At 46.8% G+C, this 13,403-nt stretch overlaps 1 protein-coding gene across 7 annotated transcripts; it reads left to right on the top strand.

The window, feature by feature from the left end:
• Positions 1 to 1,038: 1,038 nt before the first annotated feature.
• LOC118512806 (putative mediator of RNA polymerase II transcription subunit 12) lies at positions 1,039 to 11,300 on the top strand. Of its 7 annotated transcripts, none has more exons than XM_036057750.1 (9): positions 1,039 to 1,266; positions 2,510 to 3,438; positions 3,519 to 3,729; positions 3,896 to 3,997; positions 5,379 to 5,483; positions 5,565 to 5,799; positions 5,977 to 6,873; positions 7,049 to 7,162; positions 7,252 to 11,300. In XM_036057750.1, the coding sequence occupies exons 2-9, from the start codon at positions 2,624 to 2,626 to the stop codon at positions 7,389 to 7,391; spliced, it is 2,619 nt and encodes an 872-aa protein (XP_035913643.1). In that variant the 5' UTR covers positions 1,039 to 1,266; positions 2,510 to 2,623; the 3' UTR covers positions 7,392 to 11,300. The 7 variants fall into 7 exon arrangements, with proteins under 7 accessions (XP_035913643.1, XP_035913644.1, XP_035913649.1 ...); XM_036057751.1 differs by having other exon boundaries at positions 1,039 to 1,288; XM_036057756.1 differs by having other exon boundaries at positions 1,040 to 1,156; positions 5,565 to 5,763.
• The last annotated feature ends 2,103 nt before the right edge of the window (positions 11,301 to 13,403 follow it).

Raw genomic sequence — 13,403 nt, 5'->3', positions numbered from 1 at the left:
ATTATTCTCGAAACAATAACATCATTATATGATTTGTTTTCTTCCATTCTGCTGTTCAATATCGTTTGGAAAGCTTAGATCAAGTGAAGAAATCAGGATATCGTAGTGCTTCAGTGCTATCTGAGGAGATTCTGTATTGTATTTATTACCGTATGAGGTGGTAACGATTCAGCGCCTGTATGGACAGGGCAGTTTTCACTGTATCGGCGTAACAGGCGGAGCCGGTTTGCATCCCCGAACTATTGGTTGATCCGAGATATAGGATCGTTCCATTTTTTTGCCGATCTGCAAGCAAAAATTCATCAAGAGCACAGCAGATCGAGCTTCATCAATGTATGCTAGAGATCGCTTGCTTGACCAACAAAGAATGCTTGACCGCAGTTTGTTTACATTTCAGTCAAGTAAACGTCAAATTTTTTTTCAAGATGTCCGACCGAGAAATCGCTATTCCGACACCTCCTCTCAACTCACTTTGAGAGAGACTGACAGCAAATGAACATACCAGAATGCTTTCAGTTATTTCGTTTCGTAAACATCAACTGACAGCATTGATCATTCGATCATGTGGGTAATTTTATAAGTTTCATTATATAGTTTATGAACTTAGTTTCAAAATATAGTTTATGCTATTTTTTCCTAGTTTTGTGAATTCTGTCAAATCGGCGCTTAAATTAGGTGGAAAAGATTTAATTTATTTTCCAAGGTGAATAGAGATAATGCGTGCATTTGTTTGAAAGTTGCATACAATAACCCCTTCTTCTGGTATATCTAATATTTAAATTCTGTTTTCCGGTTCGGTTCGGATTTAATTAGACAAATTTAAAAGCTTATGCACTAAAAAATAGATGGCTATACCATTTTGTTTCAATATTTCCTGCCAAATAAAATACATTTCCAGCACAACACCAAACACTACCCAATTACCAAAACCGGCACCAACGCTGTCAAAAGTGACAACCTCCCCGCAAGGTGCATACAGCCACCCTGAACGCACGATAATGTTTATTGAGCACGCCGAATGAAAGAGGCAAGAAGAAGCAGCACTAGCAGCAGCAGCAGCAGCAGCAGCAGCAGCAGTGTGAGTGCGCTGCGTGTGTGTGTTTTTTTTGCCTTCCCTAACCCATTGTAAAGTGTATTTTTATTGGTGAAGAAAAGCGTACGTGTAAACTAGCGCCAGGGAACCCGGTTGATAATAGCTGGCGTGTCGCGCGTGAATGCAGCGCTTCCGCGGCATCCTGTTTATCACAAGCCGCAGCGCAGCCACGGGTAAAGGGCTGCCGAGTGAAAAGTCTGTGGTGCACTAGGATTGTTGGATCGTTCGGGTGGGGGGGGGGGGGGGCAGAGTGGTGGCGAGTTAGGGAAGTGTGAGCGAGGAAGAGCGAAGAAGGAAGAATCTCCGACGTCTCGTTGATATCTAGAGCACACGAAGGACGGTGCCTGGGGTGGTTGGTGGTGGTGCCCAGCGGGTTAGAAAAGTTGACAACCGAAAAGTATCATGGCGTAAAGGAAGAGCTACGGAAAAGTGTTGGGGTGGTCCGTACAGGAGAGCGTTGGAGAAAAGGGTCTCATCTATCGGCCGCCGCTATCGACGACGGAGTGCGTGCACTGTGTGCGTGTGTATGTGCGTGTTTTCTGTCTGATGTGTGTGTGTGTGCGTGCGTGCGTGTGTGTAGGCATGTGTCCTCCTCTCGCACTGTGTGTTTACAGTTGCATATTGTATTGTTCCTTTTAAAATCAATGATAAAATCCCATCGCAACACCATCGTTGCTTTATCCGCGTAATCAAATAACTTTTCCGGGGTTTGGATTTTTTCTTCTTATTCCGTAAAACTAGATCGCTAGAGAAAGCAACACCACCACCACCCCCAAAAGGTGAACGATAATAGTGACTATGTAATTGCAGAACCCCCCCCCCCTCTCCATACTGTATACTGACCTACCCCCCCCCCCCCAACCCCCACGACCGCTTCTCCGGGGGTTGGTTTCATGCACCACCAAAAAACCCTGCTTCAGCCGCCCTCCGCACCTTTCCTGACACCGCGCGCGCACTCCCTCCCCGGGTGTGTGATTTGTTGGCAGAATTCGTGCGATAGAGAGATAGAGGGCGCGCGCGTGAAGCGCGATGGATAATTGGTTGTGTGGTAGTTGTTCTTGGGTCGTCACCACAGTAGCCCGTGCCATCGTGCGTGCGTGTGTGGTTAGGAGGAGAGGGGGGGGAGGGAGGGATTGTGTGTGGGGATGGAAAAGGAGTGCTGAAGGTGGCGGTGGTGTGCAGTAGTGGTTTATGCTAACAAGGTGTAGGGCAAGGCGATTGGCGTAGGCTAGATTGTGTTTGGGGGGGGTGGGCGGGTGTTTAAAGAACAATAAGAAGAAGCGTTAATTTTTGGGTAACAACGGAGATTAAGTGCACAAACGCGGTGATTGCAGGCAGCCCCGGTCAGCGTGTGTGAGTGTGTGTGTGCGGCTGTTTAACGGGAAATTTTGTGTTTTCTTTCTCTTCTTGCACCAGGTGGCGAAGTATAGATTGTGTAAAACGTTGTAGTGATTAGGGTTACAAGCAAACCAAATAAACACAAACAAAAAAAAATCGTGAAAAAGTGACCGAGTTGTGAGTTTTCTTGCCATGGAACGTATGGAGGTGGACGATTCGGCCGTGGTGGATCTGAGCCTCGGTTCTGGCCGCTCTTCGATCACGATCACACCGTCCACGGCGCGGGATTTGCGAGCGCTGGCGAAAAACTCCGGGCTTACCATCACCCCCGCCCTACCGCCCGTCTCATCCTCCCATGGAGTCAATCCGGGTGGAGGAGGAGGAGGAGGAGGCGGCGGCGTCGGTGGAGGCAGCGCTCTCAGCCCAGTTACACCGACAGTGAGCAGTGGAGGAGGAGGATTAGGAGGTAGCACTAGTGGTATCGGTGGGGAAGCTGGCACCACATCTCCCATCCCCGGCCGACGTGTCCTGCGGCCCCGCACGGAAGTTAAATCGTACGCGGAAGTGCCCGACATCGTACTGCTTCCGGCCAAAGTGAACGGCCGGTCACAGAATGGAAGCACCGGTGGTGGTGGCGGCGGAACAGGCAGCGTCACGGCCGGCCTGTCCGAATCCGAGGACGAAGAGATGCCCCCGGTTTACCCGATCAAGGAACTGACGGCGGCCGAAATATGTGAACGCGAGCGGGGCCTCCGTAAGCTGCGCGAAGAGCTCCGCAGCGAGGAAACGAAGTTGGTGCTGTTGAAGAAGCTAAAGCAATCGCAGCAAGTCATGATGAAGGAAAATCTGATCGTAACACCTAGCAACACGAACCTGCCGAACCCGCTCGCATCGATCCCGGCCTCCCTGACGAAGGGTTCGCTCAGTGTGACGCCAACGAATGCGGTCCCGCTGCCGGCCCATTCGAAATCCTCATCCTCCAGCAAACCCATCTCCAATCCGGTCAAGTAAGTGGCGTGTAATGGTTCTTCCGAATCAACAACTGACACCGGTACACATTGCTCCGTTTTTTTTCGCATCTTTGCAGCAATCGAGGCTCACCGTTAAATATTACACCCGTGCCGAAGGTGTCCCTGTCGCAGAGACCATCGCTACCGGGCGGTGCAACGCTAACGCCGAGCAGTCCCGGCCAGCGGTTACCGATCGGGTTGGGCCGGGCCGCGTCCAACCTCATCATCACGCCCTCGGTGACAATCACACCGACCAATGCGCCCACCGCGGCCATGAAGCAGCGCAATGTGAGTCGAGTGCGAATGTAAAGTCCGTTTCGGTCTGGTGTCGGGTCGATTTTTCATTTCCCTTCATCGGAATTGGATGCTTCTTTGCTGGATCGTACTGCGCGATGCGAACATGTAGCGTCAAGCTAATTTTTCTTTCCGTTTTTCTCACCCGTCTGTTCCGTAGAGCCAGAATCTTGGACAGCTCAGTAGCTCGGTATCCATCACACCAACGCCACCAATACCGGCCCAGATCAGCTGTACGACTGTCGAACCAGTATCGCTGAAGGTGAGTGAGGAGTTGCTTCTAGTGCAACGGATCTACCTTTGTCACCTCGCAAACGATATGTGTTAATTCGATCAAATTGGTAAACGAATGTGCCCTATCGTCGCATTTAATATTAATTTCGCATTTTTTTCTGTGCTAGCTGATATGCTAAGGAATCTAAGATTAGTGATTAGAGTGCCGGTGTGTTTTCATGCCAACCCAAAACACGTATGCGAAATGTGTGTGATGAAGCAGTTGAAAGTACACAACACCGGTGCCTTATCTATCCGCATGTCAGCCAGTCATGGCTTTAGGGGTCACCACCGCACCCCACTATACCGTACGTGCGACGCAATCGTTCGCTGAATCGTCCCAATCAGACCGACGATCGTGATGGAATTTCGGCGTAAAGGGAAGCTACCAACCAAGCACATATCGTTCTGATCGGATGTGTGTCTGTATTCCGATCGGTAGACCTCATCAGATTTCAACCAAATGATGTTGGAAGTTGGAGATGATATCTTAATTATGTTGCTAAAGTCTTTTATGTTTGTGCTTTTGCTGGCACTATCAAAACCAAACAAAACACCTTCTATTTTTTGTGTGCTTATTGTGCTATGTTTTCTTTTATTAGGCACACTAATAAACAACTTAAAGATGACCTTGAAGCACAGCACATCATCATAGCTACTGTTAGAAGGGGCTTTGGAACCAATTTCTTCCATGTAACGGTCCATAGCATCAAGCATAGCGTCGTCGTACATCAGCATACTAGACAGTGTATTGTTATCTGGGTATTTCGGATAAAACCTTCACCCGCGCGATCCTCTTCAGCTTCCCGTTGTCACTTGTGTGTTTGTTGTGTAATTACTGACCAAAACTGTTGTCAGCGTTATCAGTTGATTGGAAGCAGCTATAGGCTCGACAGTGGAGGAACAATGTTTGAATATTTACTCGTACTATCGCACAGCTCAATCGTCGCGCGAAGAGGTTGGCGATCGTGCGACAAATCATGATCGCCGTTTAAAATCGATTTCGGGACTCGATTCGATCAAACACGGGTTAGATGATGGGCACCCGTCAGGCGTTGGCTAAGGATTTTTAGTAGAGAAGATCCTGAGTAAGATGGACATTGCTATACGATATTTCCAATAATAAGTAACTTTTACTTCTGTTCCATCATTTAAGCAGTGCGTTTCGTGAAATTGATTTCATGCCATGACTTTGAAGCTATTAATTTGCCTGTTTGCCCCGCATAAAAACACGCCTCAAGCTGATAAGACCCTCCCGTGACTCATGGAAAGATAACGTCGGCTCGTCAACATAGGACGAGCACGCTTTCAAATTCTAACGATGTTTCGCTGTTCTGGTTTTTCCCCCCCCCCCCCCTCTAACTGTGTAGCGCGATCGTGACCAATCAACGCGAGAGGACCCGCAGAGCCAAGCCCAACGGCAAGCGTCCGCGAAGTTGGCTTTGCGCAAACAGCTGGAGAAAACGTTGCTTCAGGTAGGATATTCCTTTTCCGACCGAGAGTGTGTTTCGAGCCGTTTTGTTTGACCTTACGCTTACGATTAATCTGTCTTCCAGATCCCACCACCGAAACCGCCACCGCCGGAGATGCACTTTGTGCCGAACCCGAGCAACATCGAGTTCGTGTATCTGCTCGGGCTCGAGCACGTGGTGGACTATCTGACGAAGGACAAAAAACCGAACCCACCGCAGCAACCGTACCGGTGTGCGCAGTGCAAGATCGATTTTACGCCCGTCTGGAAATGGGAGAAACAGGGTAAAAGAGGAAATCCCACTTTTCAGAACAGTCCAGGTTTTGTGTTGTTTCCTTTTATGTCACCCTCCACAGCCCGCACGGGGTTTTTCTATGTTCCGTGGCGCTCACCATCAACGCTTTGACGCGTGAGCGCTGCAGAACACAACCATTTCTAACGATTCCTTGTGTGGGGTTTTCTTTTGTTTCTTTTCCATAAACATCCGGACGTTGCAGTCGGTGGCAAGGATCCGAAAGTTATTTGCGAGCAGTGCGTGACGAGCAACGTGAAGAAGGCACTGAAGGCCGAACACACGAACCGCCTGAAGACGGCGTTCGTGAAGGCGTTGCAGCAGGAGCAGGAAATTGAGGCCCGGCTGGCCGCCCAAAGCAGCCCGTCGCCGGTCGAAATCCACCCGACACCCTCCTCAACCCCCGGTTTGCGTGAGCAGCGCGAGTTGCGCGAGCTGGAGCAAGCCCAACAGCAGGCCCAAGCTCAACAGGTCGCACTGCAACATCTGCAGCAGCAGCAGCAGCAGCAGCAGGCAGCCGCAGCCGCAGCAGCAGCAGCGGCCGCTGCCCAGCAGGAACGGCAGGAGCGGCAACAGCGTCAGAAGGAGCAGCAGGAACAATTGCGCCAACAGCAGGCTCAACTCCAGCAGCTGCAGCAACAGCAGCTCCAGCAGCAGCAACAGCAGCAGCTACAGCAGCAGCTTCAACAGCAGCAGCTACAGCAACTGCAGGAACAGCAGCAGGCACAGCAGCAGCAGCAGCAGCAGCAGCAGCAGCAAAGCCGCCATCATCATCTGCACCAGCTGCATGCGGCCCATCTGCAGTCACAGGCGCCCTCGAAATCGAAAACACCGACACCGACGCCACGGCCGACGCCAACACCACCGAACCAGCATCAGACACCGCCACCCGCGTCCAGCTCCCGCTCCAGCCGGCACAGTGCAACGGCAAACGCGACGGCCGAAGCAGCCGCCGCACAGCTTACCGCGCTGGCCGGGCTCGGTGGTTTGGGGCAGCTCGGTGCGCTCGGGAACTTTGGCAGTTTGGGCAATTTGGCCAATCTCAGCAATTCTACCGCAGCAGCGGCCGCCGTGCAGGCCCTACATCAGCAGCTTTTCAGAGGTAAGCTTGTGGCGGGCGGATCAAGTGATTTGTCCTCCGTGATGCTGGTCGTTTACAGGGTTCATTACCATGCAAAAAAAGGCAACAATCGCTTTTTGCTTTCGTAAAGTAAAGTAACATAAAAACCCCGTAACCCGTATCAGTTGACACTAATACGCTTTCTCTTTTCCTACAGGACTGCAGCAAAATCTTCAAACGAGCAACCTTAACATGAACAGCTTACAGGCGCAAATGATGCAATTTTCGCCCCTTCTCTACTCCTACCAGCTGGCGATGGCACAAGCAGCTGGTAAGTTAATACAGCCGACCACCGTGTGTGTGTGTGTGCCCGACCGTCAGTGTCAGGTGTAACTGATCAACTCCTTTCCTTCTTCCAAGCTTCACTATCGGCTGCCGGTAAAGGTTCATCGCTCGCCGAAATGCAGCGTGCGCTGGAGCTGCAGCGCCAGTACCAGGAGATGCTATCACAGTCCAATCCGGGGCCGAGCAACAGTAGACAAAACAATTGGAAATCTTAAAACGGTGCACGATGCGCATCAGAAACGGGCCATCTAGACCAGCAAAGCAACGCGTGAGAGTGTTCTGCAGCTACTGCCACCCGTCCCCGTCGCTCTTCTGTGGCAGGAAGTGAATTGCCGGCGATGCGAAAAACAAAAGCATACCTTTGCCACGACTATTGCCGTGCTGTTGATTGTGTATGTGTGTGTGTGAATATTGCCCAAAGGCCCATCAGTAACGAAGCTTCCGTGCGGAATGCTTGAAACACTCGAACAGCAACAACCGAAAGGTCCGAGGAAGGCTTCAACCACACCGCAGACTGACCCCTAAATGGCTCTAAATGCTATGAGCGATCAGAACATAGTGAGTGCTGATAAGTGATAAGTTCTCTTTATTTCTGTTTACATATTTTTATTGGTTTCGTACTTTCAAATTCAATTCAATTCAAATTTTCTTTACGGACGCTAATTAGTACAGTAATTTAGATAATTTGGGCCCGTTTTTAACCGAGCGGGATTGTGAGCGCTTGGTCAGCTAGCAAGTATACAGTAGTGCAGTACCAATTTACAGGTACACACCACGACCGACCAACCGGGGGGAGGATAACGATTTGTAGTCAGTGCACAGTCGGCACTCGTACGAGACTCGTAAGACAGCTCCAAGTGGACATTGGTGGATGTAAAAGTGAATGTGATTCTGACCGTTTAACATTGAAACGGAGGCACAATCCCTCCGATCATCCCCATCTCGTTGGTGCTACAATGTGCGTGTGCGTGTGCGTGCGTGTCGAATGCACTTTTGATGCCTTTTTGATAATGATTATACATATGTAGCTTAGAGTTCTTTTTGTTTTTTCTTTTTGTTCTATTTTTATTCTCCGTTCGCTGTCGTGTTTATTGTGTTTTAATGTGTATATTCACACGCACGCTACTACTATTACAACTACTATTAGTAATACTGCAACTACTATTGCAACTACTACTGTTAGGATGATAATTAGGCACCGATTTTTGTTTTGTAATGGCTTTCTTACACATTTAAGGATAAATATTGTGTTTTTGCGTGGAAGCAAACGCAAAGAATGGGGGGGAAAATTGTGTGGAAAGTAAACGAACGAAGAGTGTGTGATTCTCTAACGTAACTAATTGAGCAGAATGTGTGGCTTTGTGTCTTTGTTGCTTGAAGACGCAAGCCGAGGAATGGAAGGGGTCTTTTTTTTCTTCATGGAATTCTCTCTCTCTCTCTCTCTCTCTCTCTAGTCTGTTGTGCTATGAAATTCAATTCCAGTTTTTAACTTACTAGCAGCCAATGATGATAATGTTTTGTTGATGAAACAGGCTGGAGTTGTAGTTGAAACTTTTTTGGGAAAATCGTAAGAGCAATTCAAAGCAAAATTGTTTTCGGGACGTTTTATCAAGGGGGGTTTTATCTGTTGCAATTAAGCGTCAACATTAAGCTCCTACTCGCTACTAAGGGTTCATACTGGCCACATCCTCCTTGGGAAATCCTCCAGACCTCCTTGGGAAACAGCAGGACCAGGCAGTGATTATCCGGCTACGTGGTGTAAATAACTCTAATTAGCCATTATATGGCCGGCACGAATTGCTAATGCTAATTTGTACAAAATTTCTTTCTCCAATGTCCTCCTGTGGAAGGGTTGCAAAATAGCCTTTCCTCGGATGCGGATCAATCGTGTGATAGCCATCGTGAAGGGGCTGTCGACCTGTGTGGTCCTTTAGAGAGTAGGAATACAGGGGCTTTCAGTTGATATTGTAAAAGCATCGATCTTTTTTTGTAAACTCTTTGTACAACTCGTGTGGCCGAGGCGACAGCGGCACCGGTCTTCACACGGCAGGGCCGGGGTTCAAATCCCATCCTGAGCGCCTCCCCGTGCGTAGGGCTGACTACTTTACTAGCCAGAAATGGCAGGCCGCGAGACTTCTCGAGGTTTTTGTGCCAGGGAGGAAGAAGAAGAAGTACAGCTCGGGTACAAAATCATCGGCTTCGATTACAATATCATCTGGTGACTTCACAGTAAAAGGTAATGGTTTCCTCTATCTGTCTGAAGCCGCGTCCATGTCAACTAGGTTTGTTTTCATATTTTATGTACAGAGCCTGCTATTACATTATCAACTGGAAAACCCTGTAATAAGTTGACGTTTAATTCTATTCCATTAAATTCCCCCTAATTTTGTATTTAATTTTTGATAATTTTTTTTTTTGGGGGCTTTCGTCAGAAGATTATTCTTCCAGCAATGGAACATGTCCTTAAAAGCCAGACGAATATAGGCACACATACACATACCCGGCCAGAACAGAACCAGTCATGATTTGAATGTTTCTTTAGGGAACATTAACCCCAAAAAGGCTGTTTTGAGGACGATGCAGATGACGATGATTAGAATTGAACGGTAGAGACGTACCATTATTATTACACAACAACAAGTATCATCAATAGCGGAATATTCCACCTTTACAGCACTTTATTCACCATCTGTTCACCAGCACCCCAAAAAGGGGATGATTTGTATTTTTTGTTTTGTTAAAAAAATGGAAAAAAAATGTTTTTTTGTCTAATTCTCTTTCTATCGTTGTGTTTTCTAATACTTTTTTACGGCTGTGTATGTAACAGAAGCATACAGACACGCCCTCGGTTTAAGTTTGAAATACGTGTATTAGGCTGGTTTGTTTACATTCACCACATTCAGTGCGTTTCGTCAGCCTTGTATTCTTTACTGTTGCGTTAACTATTGCCGGCTCCTTTCTTTTTACACACACACCCACACCTGAAACTAGGCCCGTAACACAACTATATCATGAACACGTTTCTACGTACACTTACTACCAAATACTAACATAAACCAACTAATAAACTATCGTAACCGAGTAATAAAAGCAAAACAAACAGTGAAAACTTAAAAGAAAATCACCTGCAGCGCTGAGGCAATTTGCAGCATGCAACCCCCCACCGTTTCTCGGAAAATTTGCAAAATTTGTGATAAACTTTTTTGCGTCTTTGCCCCCCGCCAAATGCACGCTGGGGACAGGACTTATCGTTTGCTCAATTACACACACACACACACACCGAGAAACGGACGGGTCGATCGTTCGTACGGATTCGTTGCTGATAAAGCAGCGGAAATGAGCTAGAGAGAGAGAGGAGAAAGGTGCGTTTAGGGAGTTTATGTTCGAATGTATGGAACGATCTGGGATTTTCAGTTAAATGATACCACTCACATTAGGCGTGTGAGTGAGTGTTGGTTTGTTGTGAACTGTAATGCAAAATGAAACATTACTTCCACTACTACTATCGGTTAGTGTTGAGCGGTATACCTACCTACCACACACAGGCTGCAGGACTATGATGCAGTCCAGTCCAGTTAGAAGTTTCGTTACGCTTACGTTAATGTGTTTGTGTACACAACACACAAATGCAATGTATTGTTTCGTTTTCTATCAAGCTATATTTTATATCCACTAAACGGACGATCGATAAAAGGAAAACACGCAGAAAACGGAACTGCGAATGAATGATACATTTCTAGGTCACTAGAAACAACCTAGCAGCTCAATTGGAGCAATTAAGTTTATAACAAACAAACAAAAACCCCTATTAACTGACTTTTGGGAAACAATTTTTGTTTTTTGTCGAAATGTCGAAACAAAAATGGTTAAGTTAGGTTAAGGGCGTTAAAGAAAAGTGAGAAACTAGTATGGATAGTGGAGTGGCGCGCGCGTGTAATGTAAAGCAAAAAAAAAGTATAACAAAAATTAAGACATATTTTAGGCAAATAACAGTAACGGAAAAAGGAAAAACAAACACATTGGATGATAGTTTCGAGAGCGTAACACGTGCACACGATGACTAGAAAGAGATTGCAAACAGAGTGCTAAAGAGTAAGGAAAAGAGAGAGAGCAAACGAAAAAAACAAAAATCTACAAAGAAGAATTCTAAGTAATAATTTTAAGTCTAGGCTAAAAACGAATTTGATCGTAAGGTTGCGTAAAGGAGTAAAAGAAAAATTAGCTCGAAAAGTGTTTTCTATTCTTGTATGATTTGCTCTGGACGGTGTGATGCTCGGGGGGAGAAAAGGGGGGAAAACCATTAAAAAAAGAGAAGTAGAAAGGAGGTAAATCAAAAAACCGCGACTACGTAATGAGGACGAAACGGAACCTTAATAACGGACGTAAAACATTAAGAAAAACACTAAACAAACAATTCATCCGTAAAGACAAATATGATCACGATACGATGATGGTAGAGCATTTTTTGTGTCAAATGACGTAAAGAAACAAAAGCAAACCTCCTCCTATTGGTGCCTCGTCCCACTTTCTTCTTGTGGTAAAATTGGCATTAGCAGAAAAGAAGGGAAGCATGATTTAAGTGGATGAAATATTGTCCAATTTGATTATAAAACAAATTTCCATCATGCAATTGTGTTTGAATTTTGTGGCCACAAACTTACCAAAAATGCAGTACAAATTGTTTTGTTTTCGCTTTCTTTTTCTTTCACCTACAACAAAACTACTCCCTTAAAGTGAGCAGGGGCTAGTAATTGTATTTGATTTACATGGCAAAATTACACATCCCATCCCTTTACAAGAAACGAACCTAAACTAAATACACACAGTAACGCGTATGTTTTAATGGTCAAACAAACAAAAAAAAGGCAAAAGAAAACACAAGAGGGAGGAGGAGTAAGTGTAAGCCGGAAATACACCGGAACAACCCCGAGACACGCTACTTGAACATCTTTGCTATACTATCAGCTAACAATAATGGATACATAAGAAAAAAAACACACACACACACAGTAAAAGCAAATGAAAACACGAAAACAATAAATGCGATTTTACTTCAATTCCTTCACTCGGGTGATGAGGAAGAGAACGTTGAGAAAGAAAGTGGACTAATTGCAAAACAGAAATTGCGGTGGGATCAAGCGCGAATTGTATACTGTGAGCCACTGGACCACAATCACGCGCGAGTCGTTTTATGCTGACATAATTCGCTAATGGTTGGGCAAGAAACTCCAAAAAGGGGATTTCTATGGGCAAGAGAAGATTTTTGCTCGGGGTGTGGTGGGATTATTTGTTGCAAGTTGTTTAGTATGAAGCTACTCAACCGAATCCAACCAGTCTCTTAAGCGGATGGCAGATCACAATAGCTCTTCTGTTTTCACTCCGAAAAGGAGCACCAAAGGGAAGGAGACGATCTTTTGCATCTAAGGAGAACAACTTTGGTAGTGATCTACCTAATGACCTACTAGAAATTCAATCAAAACCTATAAAATTTTCACGCAACGCTCGTCATTTCCTGTAATAGTTTGTGGGTGGGTCATAGGACTCTTTTCACGGATCGATCTGCAGCTGAGATCGTTTCTAAAGGATTCGAGTTCGACACGTGGGTGAAACGGGTGCAAGTCGAACGTAACGATTACCCGGGACGACCCATGGGTTAGACCGAACTCGCTGCACCCCCGGGTCAACCGGCACACTCTACACCCACGTGTTGACCCGAATTCGTTGGAACTAGGAATACGATCCGAAAGATTCCGGGTCGTTTACGGATGGCTCCGACCTGTTAGGTTCGGGTCGACCCGCCCATCTTACTTACTTACTTATCAGGCGCTACAACCGCATTGCGGTCTTGGCCTGCTGCAATAATCCTCGATATCGCTCACGGTTTAGCGGCCGCGTCTGTCAATCCGTCATACCGGCCGTTCTGGCGGACGTATCAACGCCATCACTCCATCTCAGTTTGTCCACGCCACGCCTCCTCTGTGTCCGTGTGGACGGTCTAAAAGGACTTTACGGGCTGGGTCGTCCGGTGTCATTCTCATGACGTAAACAGCCCACGCTCACAGCCTGGCGAGTCTAATTCGCTGCACGATGGTAAGATCATCGTACAGCTCGGTAGAGCTCGTCATTGTAGCGGCTCCTCCATTGTCCTTCCACACATACACGGGGTGTCGAAAAGTCCTTCTGAGCATCTTCCACTCGAACGCGGCTAAGAGAGCCCTCTCGTCAGT

The sequence above is a fragment of the Anopheles stephensi genome, chromosome 3 (genome assembly GCF_013141755.1).
Source record: "Anopheles stephensi strain Indian chromosome 3, UCI_ANSTEP_V1.0, whole genome shotgun sequence".
In the NCBI taxonomy this organism is placed as follows: Eukaryota; Metazoa; Arthropoda; class Insecta; order Diptera; family Culicidae; genus Anopheles; species Anopheles stephensi.
Note: the sequence above shows the minus strand (reverse complement) of the source record. Positions and strands in the feature narration are given on the sequence as shown.